Source organism: Centruroides vittatus, unplaced genomic scaffold (genome assembly GCF_030686945.1).
Source record: "Centruroides vittatus isolate TY-2023 unplaced genomic scaffold, ASM3068694v2 scaffold_752, whole genome shotgun sequence".
NCBI lineage: Eukaryota > Metazoa > Arthropoda > Arachnida > Scorpiones > Buthidae > Centruroides > Centruroides vittatus.
Window position 1 is genome coordinate 1029197 of NW_027122716.1, and position 8989 is coordinate 1038185.

The window sequence follows — 8989 nt, forward strand, 5'->3', positions numbered from 1 at the left end:
CAAGCAGTTTGAGCAGTAATATGTCACAAATGAAAGATTATAAATGATTTATTGTTGAGAAAAGAAAAAACACATGATGAAAAGTACAGATAAAAAAAAAAAGTGTAATAAAAAAATTAAACTAAACTAAACTAAAGTAAATAAATAAAGTAAACTAAACTAAAATATGGGTTCTGGGGTAACTCTTGCACTTTTTTTGTCCAATTTTTTAAACTGCTGACATGTTGACAAAAGGAAATGACATTTTCTTTAAATCAGTACAAAGTCAGGCATGCAGTTACAGCAGAGGCAATTGAAGAGCTAAGTAACATGCCGCCGTCTAGTAGGGATGAGACACACAAATCTGGTTCCTTTTTCTTTGAACTTGGATAACTTTTCTTTAGTTCAACCAAAATTCACCAAACTCTGCAATAAAATAAAACAACTATCTGGCTTTATATTCCAAAAAACAGCACCCAAAAATATCAAAATACTTTTTGTTATTAAGCATAAAAGAGGCAAAAGTTGACACCTTCGTTTTTTGAATATATCTTTTCTCAGAGTTAATTATATTTTCCAAAAAATAATTTATGCACATGCCACGATTCTACTGAGCATTTTGACACCAAAAAATCATTAAAATATAACGTGGAAATTTTTTTTAAAAAATCGGATAAAAAAGTGCAAAAGTTACTCCAGAAGCCTGGGCATTGCCCAAGCAATTAACAACGAAAATTTACTACATGTATATATCTATATTTTATAAGACATTTTAGAAAAAATAAATAAAACGTCTAATGTAATTTTTGTGGAATATGAAATAAAATAATAAATCATACCAATACATTTAGTTGAGTTTTCATTAAATTCATAACCTGTTCTGCATTCACAACTATAATTAAATATTCTTGTATTTGAAATTATACATATGGCATCTTTTTCTTTACAAGCTATATATCCAGGTTCACCCACATTACAAATGTTAGTAACTATAACGAAAAGTTAATTAAAAAAAACAAATTTAATAAAAATTAAATTATAGAAAAATCATAAAAAATAAAAATTTCATAAATAAGTACAAAAAATAGGGAATATACAAGTATTTTCTTTTTCTTTTAATCTGTAAATTTCTATCGTCACAAACATTATTTTTCACATTGTTCCATTTAATAATGCTATTGAAAGTGTCATCAGTAAATGTAACAGTTCACTAACGGATATAAAAGTATTAAGAAATGAAAATATATTTATGAATGTAGTTAACTTTATCATGAATGATATCCCATACCACAGATTAGTAATTAAACTAATAAAATTATCCACAAATATTTATAATTATCTTCTTGAAATAGTCAACTATTCCCTTGATCAAGAAGTATCAAGAGTGGTTCAATAAAACACAAGACTTAAATTTATTTTGTTCTCTTCAAAGTAATCTTCACCCAGTGCAATGCACTTATGCCAAGATTTTTCCAATCCTTGAAACATGATTTAAAGTTTTTTCATGAACCACCTTTAGGAATCACTGCAAATTCTGTTTTATGGCATCAATTAACTCAAAATGGTGACCACAAAGTGGAAATTTTAGTTGAGGAAACAGCCAGGTCACAGTGCCATATCAGATGAATACGAAGCTTGCAAAACCACATTTGTTGAATTTCTGGCCAAAAATTCATGAACAAGAGCATTGTGAGCAGGTGCATTTATCTTGGTGCAAAATCCACAAATAAGGTCATTTTCTGTGAATTGAGCATTTTGTGTCATTTGCTTTATGTAAATGAAACAAAATGCTCAAATAATATTCTTTGTTGACAGTTTGGCTAATTGGGAGAAATTTGTGATGGACAACACTTCAGACTTGAAGATTTGGCAACACATGACAATTGAAGAAACCTTCAACATGACCTTGATTTTTGATCAACTTTGGCATGGTCGTTTTGGTCTTGTTTCACCTTTCCAGGACCATTCACTTGATTGCTGAGCTGCTTCAGTATCAAAAGTGTAGATCCATGTTTCGTCATCCATAATGATGCATTTTAAGAATTTGTCATGAGAAAGCATTTCCTCAGCCATTTGAACATATTGTTTTTGGAAACATTTCGATGTTTTTGGGACAACTTGAAAAGGGGACATGCCCAAATTATCTTTTAAAATTGCTTGACAAGATCCAAATCATAATGGAACATGTTCAGTAATGTCCTTAATTGTTAAATGATAATCATTGAGCACCAAATCTTTGACCTATCAGAGCTGGTTCATCTTCGACACATTCTTTGCCTCCGTGAACATCTTGTACCTCTCAAAAACTTGTGTTTGATAGACTATCATCACCAATGGCTTTCTGCAACATTTTCAATGTTTTCATAGCAGTAATTCTGTTACAAAAACAAAATTTAATGCACTTTCTTTTCATATATATGTTTGTTTTGTATATAATGAAAATAGATGATGACATTTGGATTGCTGTTAGATGTCTATAAAAGTCTTACCAAACAAAGACAGTAACCTTCTACACATGCACAGTTTAAATGAACCACTCCTAATACTTTTTGATCACATTAGTAAGTTAATATTATAACAAACATGAGATAATTTTCTGCTTTATATATAATTTATTCTGAATGAAACTAGGCAAAATTCATTTTCCATCTGAGCACAAACTAAGAATTGACTCAAACTGGTACTGGTATGGAGGCTCCAAAAGCATTTGGTTATAAATGTATACAACATAATGATATCTCAACAGGTCCTTCAAAATCTAAAGGAATATTGTATATTGAATATATACAGCATGACATTCTCCAAATAAACCAGTTCTGTTGTTACTTTGAATACAGTGGGTGATTGGTTAACGAACATAATTTGTTCAAGACTTTGTTTGCTATCCGAATTGTTCGTTAACTGATTATCAATTTACCATAGATTTTTATGGGAATTTGATTAATTTGTTCTGAAGACCCCAAAAAATAAAAAATATATACTTTCTTACTACATTGTAAGGAACTGAGTCCGAACGTTATTTTTATTTTATTATTATTTCCGTTTTATTATCTTTTGTTTGGGGCTTATGTTTATTTAGGACGAAGGTTCCCCACCACTCTCTTGTTAGTAATGAAAAAATGAAGATAAAACAACTCACGGAGAAATAAGCGCCATAGGAAAACATCTTGCGCACTTGCGCTGCCCGGCGGAAGTAACAGTCCGCAGAAAAAAAAATGGAGGGGGAGTCCCCACAATCACTAGTAGAGAAATACTTGATAAACCATCTTAAACATCCCAGAAAATTATGATAAATATTTTGTAAACGGTTTATAAGCTTTGTCGGAAACTTAAAGCTGCCAGAACAGAAAGTTAATGTTAGCAACTAAGTATGTAAATAAGAGGAGTAACCCAGCTCAAGTGTGACGTCACCTCACAGTATAAAACCCGTACGTTAACCGAAGAAGGAGAGGTGATTTCTAAACCGAGGTGAATTTCAAATCGAGGCGACTGTGAGGGCGAGGTTAATTCGAAAGCGAAGTATTTTCTGATAGAAGTCCAGAGTGATAATTGGACGATCCAAGGTGTTAAAGAGGAGTTCGATTGACGATTTGACGATATCGAAAGGATTGAGGAAATAGTTTTCTTCATATAGTGAGGTGACGGATAGACGTTTAATTAGTAAGAGATTTTGTTCATAGTTTCTAAGTATTTGATTTGTCGAATTTCAAAGGGGAATTACTATTAAGTTAAGCTAAGTAGCTAAGTTTATTGTCGGGTTGACTTGTTGATTTTCGTTAATAAATTTTGTTTGGAATTATTGATATTTGTACGTAGTACGTTCTAGTTGCTAATTAAATATATTTGAACTTTTGATCTGACTTGATATTTGTCGTTATTATTACTAATTTTTCGGTGCACGCTTAAAAGCCCAGGCCTGGCAAACTAATCTCGAATCCGCGTAAAGTACCCGTTAGGTTAACGGAAGTTTCACCGACCGTAATTATAGTCGGTTTCCTAAGCTACTAAAAAAATAGTGCTTTACAACATTTATTTATATGTAATAATAAAAATACATATATACACAGTCTTGCATTTTTATTAGTACTGTTTTTTCCGTTTGTGGGGTTAAAGAATCTGTCTAATGTCAATTGCTTTTCTCTCGTCTTCAGGATTTTTCAGAAGTAATTAATAGCATTGTAACTGTAGAGATCCCTAAGCCTATTAACCTCAACCTAGTTTGGATGCCATTCTAAGACCTCTGTTCTGACATCCTCCCACTTCTTCAAAAGATGTTTAATAGCAGATATCGGTATTAATCTGCTTTTTCAGAAGAAAACATATTTCGCTGAATTCCTTGATGTTCTTTATTCAAGAGTTCTTGGCGTTCTTCTGTCATCAGATCAGTTTCAGGTTCCATTATGAGCTGTTCAATGTTATTTATTTCTCAGAGGAGATTTTTGTTACTCCTTTAGCTTTTTGAGTCTTCTTGATTATACTGTATCTTTCTTAGATAAGATTGAACTGCAGCCTACTGTAGACCTGTTCAAGCCATGTTGCCCAGCAACATCAGAAATCTTCTGCCCACTCTCTACCTTTGCTATTATACCCTCATCTTTCGAAAATAAAAACCGACACAAAACTTAATGAGTGCTACCCAACAGTCTCACGAATACTATAAAAGAATTGATTCTGTCAGAAAAATAAAAGGCTGGAATTAGGAGGGAGAGTTTCAAAGTTTGGAGGAATACTATCCAATCAGTATATACCAGACTGAGTGTCGATGTCGATGTCTCCCACGCTCCGAAAAGTTTCGAATTGTTGCCCGAAGACAAGGGAAGACCAATCGGTATTCATTATTTTACGTCGCTTCTTCTTGTGTTTGTTCTGTGAGGCATTCGTTGTCCGAACATAAATATCTCTCGCAAAAATGTTTGCTATCCGATTTGTTCATTAACTGATCATCCACTGTATTTAAAAGACTAGAATACTTTGTTCATTATAGAGATCACCACATTATTAATCAAGGTGTTCTAAGTACCATTTAGTCTTATAAATTTGTTGCCAATATATTGTGCTATTGACAAGCATACACTTATCATTGTGCATTAAGCTTTGAATAAATTATACTTCAAAATAAATGTGCACTCTTTTTTGTAAGTCAACTAAAACAACCATTTTATAAGATAAGCCCACTGCTTGACCAAAACCAAAACCATTTTCAAACACCTTTATTTTTTTGCTGTTTTTTTGATACAGAAGACCTCAGCTAAGTCCATTGGCACTGACTGACCATTATTCTTCTTCCCAAAATATTTATTTCAATTTCAAATACACTCTATGAACCAAAACTGTTAATTGAAAACTTCAGAAACCAGAACCGAAACTATTATCAAACTTATTTGGTTTGTAAATTTAATTTTATGGCAACAGATACAACTATTGATATATCAGTATATGCACATGTACCTACAAGTATACTATTTAACAATAAGATAAATTTTAAGTTTTATTTTATCACAGCAAAGGTTAATGGCATAAGTAAATCAAATTCAGCTAATAAGCACAATAATTCCCAAAAACTATACATATCAATTGAAAGTAGAGTACTTAATGAATATTAATCACATTGAAAAACTTTCAGACGGTGTGGGTTCAAATTTTCTATAATATGATTTATAATTAAAATACACTTATAAATTTTAAACACTATATCAAAAACAACAAAAAAATTTCAGTTATATATTCTATTCAACAGTAAACAAACTGAAAAGGAATCAAAGTTCAACAAATTGCTCTTAATTAAATAACAACTGAGTTACAAAATGTACGAGTAACTACTAATTTATTTCGAAAGAATTATATATCGAAGTTTTCCATTGATTTATTTATTTATTAAATGTATTAATGAATAATTATAATAGTTTATATAATTCGTTGTTACATATTTTGGATAAAAAAAACTAAGAAAACATTTACGACAATGGAATTCTCTTTATTGACTTGAGTCAACCACGTGTAGTTTTGGTTTTGGTTTTGATTTCAGACTAATGTAATTTCTAAGGTATATAAATTAAACTACTTACCTCCTGAGATTACTTTTAAAACATTGAGAATTGCAAACAAAAACAATATTTTGATCGAAATCATTACACGATAATGATATATTTACAAAATGCTGATAATGAATTTGATGATACATATACGATTTCACTTATTACATAGTAATACTTCAATTCAGCAAAATAACAACTTCATTTCTACATTCGTAAATGATATTCTTAACATTCACCGTGTAAGGAAATACTTGTTATTCGAAAAATCACTTTTGAATCTCATAACACATTCAAGTTCACTCAGTCTTAAGAAGAACGAAGCAATGCTCCCACAACCGCGAAAACAAATCACAAATACAGGATATGACGTCAAATATTCACGATAACAAAATTACGTAATGTCAAATACCGTATAACAAAAATAAGTTAATAATCCAATAAAAATTAAATGCTTAATTAACTATTAATGTTGCTTTTTAAATTATTATTTTAATAAATTTTAATAGTACTAAATAATACGTCAGGAAATTCATAAGGCGATAGTTAATTGCTCTAATCATCGCATGAGGCGCTTACATTTTTTCTAAGAATTAATCATTTCCTCATTAGGAAATTTCTAGGGCTGTGGAGTCGGAGTTGTCGGGAGGAATTTCTGGGCAGTCCGTTTGTTTGTTTGTTAAGTTATGGCAACGCAACACTTGGGCGATTGTTGCCTAATGCAGTGATTCTCAAAGTGGGGGTCGCGCCCCCCAAGGGGGTCGTGAAAAATATTTGAGGGGGTCGCTGAAAAATTGATGCCAGATCAATTTTTTCAAATATTTTATAAATTTACTATGTATTCATGTTTAGAAATAATAGAAGTAAAAAATATATAAAATAATTTTTACTTAAATAAATTGCACATATAAATAATAAAAATAATATAAATATTTAAATACGAGCCTAACCCCCTCCCTCTGGGATGTTTTTTGACACATACTTATTCTTCGGGGGTCCTTTGAAATTTTTAAGTGCAGAAGGGGGGTCGCGGTCCAAAAAGTTTGAGAAACACTGGCGTAATGGATGCCTTTTAAGGGAAACTGGCCCCTATTTACGGGTTACAGACGTGGAAAAAACCCGGAAAACTCCACGTGGCCAGCCCGTCCGAGCGAGGCGCGAACCCACAACCTCAGGGTACGAAGAACGCTTGGCCACTGGTGGGCGTGGGCATGGTCGAACCCACGTCGAATATGGTAAAAAGGTTCTCTTAGTGGTCCAAGTCGAAAAGAGTTTAAGGTAGTGGCGTGCCGTGACATTTGATGATAGGGAAGCTGTGTTTCTGTAAGAAGCCGACTTACAGGGGCAATCAATTAATTGTGCATCAGGGCCCGTTCGTATTCGTTCGTTCGATAAGCCAGTAAAAACCGTATACTTCTTTAAATGTATTTTTAATAGATATCTGACGTACTTAATAAATAACAGAAGTAATTATATTGAACTTTCTTATTAGATTCAATTAATTCCCTATGCCCTCTAAATGCCCATTCTTGCTTTGAGAAAAAATATATAACATCTATTAATTTAGATATATCTATTGATCGTAATTATCTTGTTATAATTTTCAATATTTATTTTATATTGTCTACCAAAGTTAAATTCTATTCCGCTTTGATTTCCAAATTGCTTCAATTTTACGAAAGAATCGTCATTCGTCATAAATTTTATCGTCAAAATGTCGAAATTTTTTTGTTGACGTATTTATATTTAATTTAGGCATTGGTCTTTCTCTTTTAATAATGTTTTCTTTTTCATTATATGGTCTTGAACCTAAATTTTTTTAAAATAAATTTTTGAATCACTAGCCACGATAGAAGGGCTAAAATTAAAATTATAAAAAAAAAACTTACTTGGTAAAACAAAATGTGTGATTAATATACATACCTAGTACAAAAATATACATACCTAGTACAAAAAATTCTTCAATTGTATGAATATACTTTTAAAGAAACTTATAATTAAATATATCTTTGTGAAGAAACGTACATAAAAATAACAAAATATTCTTTACTTTAAATCTTAAAACAATCCACTTACAAGGTTAGTGAAATAGCTCCCTACGAGTGGCTAATGAATGGAATCAGAGACGTTCTGGAAGGTGTGCGGCGCGTGCATGCACGCAGGCTGCCAAATCCCGAGGGTGCCGATACCGGTCAATGTCAAATGCCTCTTTTGTCGCGTCACTAGTATATCTCAAAGGACGCGACAGGGTTGTAGATTTTAAACGTTTCTCACCATAGATGCAAATATGTTAAACTTAATAGTCATTTGTTTTCTAACTACTGTAATTCGTTTTAGTACCAGGTGCACACGGAAATCAGTTCCCCACTGTACTGAGCTAGTGATTGGTTCGGTTAAGCTTTTGTTTAAGTAAAATTCTGGCTCTTTCAGCAGGGTTTTATTTATGTCCCCATTCCCTAATCTCTTAATTATTTAACTACTACTTAGTAGAAATAAGTCGAAACCAGTTACTTTGTATCTGAATATCTGTAGTCTTGGGAAAACATTGGAAAGACAAATTTTTATGACAATGGATATATAAATCGTAAATTTAAGGAAAATAAATTCTAGAGCTTTTTTTTTTGTACCATTGTATAATGCTGCCAAATTAACAGTTAATTTTTTAACACTGTACTAGAATTGTACACGTTTTTTTCTCCATCCCCTTACAGATGGGACATACTAAATCGTAATATCACCGGTTTAACATTGAAATCCGTAAGTAATATAAGATGGGAGAGCAGAATAAACGCAGAATAAATATATCAAATATTTTAATGGATTTTTTTTTTAACTCCTGTCAACTATACAGAACTATCATAAAAACATACAAGTAAACACCTATCGGTTGGGTTAAGTTATAAATCTAGTCTACAGTGGACAACCTTTTTTATAACATGGGCCAGAATAAATTTTACGTTTTTTCCGCGGGCCGTAGT

General features: G+C 31.8%; 1 protein-coding gene across 4 annotated transcripts in view; it reads right to left on the reverse strand.

Moving 5' to 3' along the window:
• The window catches only part of LOC136989649 (fibulin-1-like), a 39320-nt gene extending 33007 nt beyond the window's left edge, over window positions 1-6313 (reverse strand). For 2 of the 4 annotated variants that reach the window (XM_067287873.1, XM_067287871.1), the window contains exons 1-2: window positions 6045-6311; window positions 819-968 (exon numbers count right to left, since the gene is read on the reverse strand). In XM_067287873.1, coding sequence (XP_067143974.1) covers window positions 819-968; window positions 6045-6108 — 214 coding nt within the window. In that variant the 5' untranslated portion in view covers window positions 6109-6311. Of the gene's footprint in view, window positions 1-818; window positions 969-6044 lie in introns of all 4 variants that reach the window. The other 2 variants (XM_067287872.1, XM_067287874.1) reach the window with 2 other exon arrangements.
• Window positions 6314-8989: the final 2676 nt, after the last annotated feature.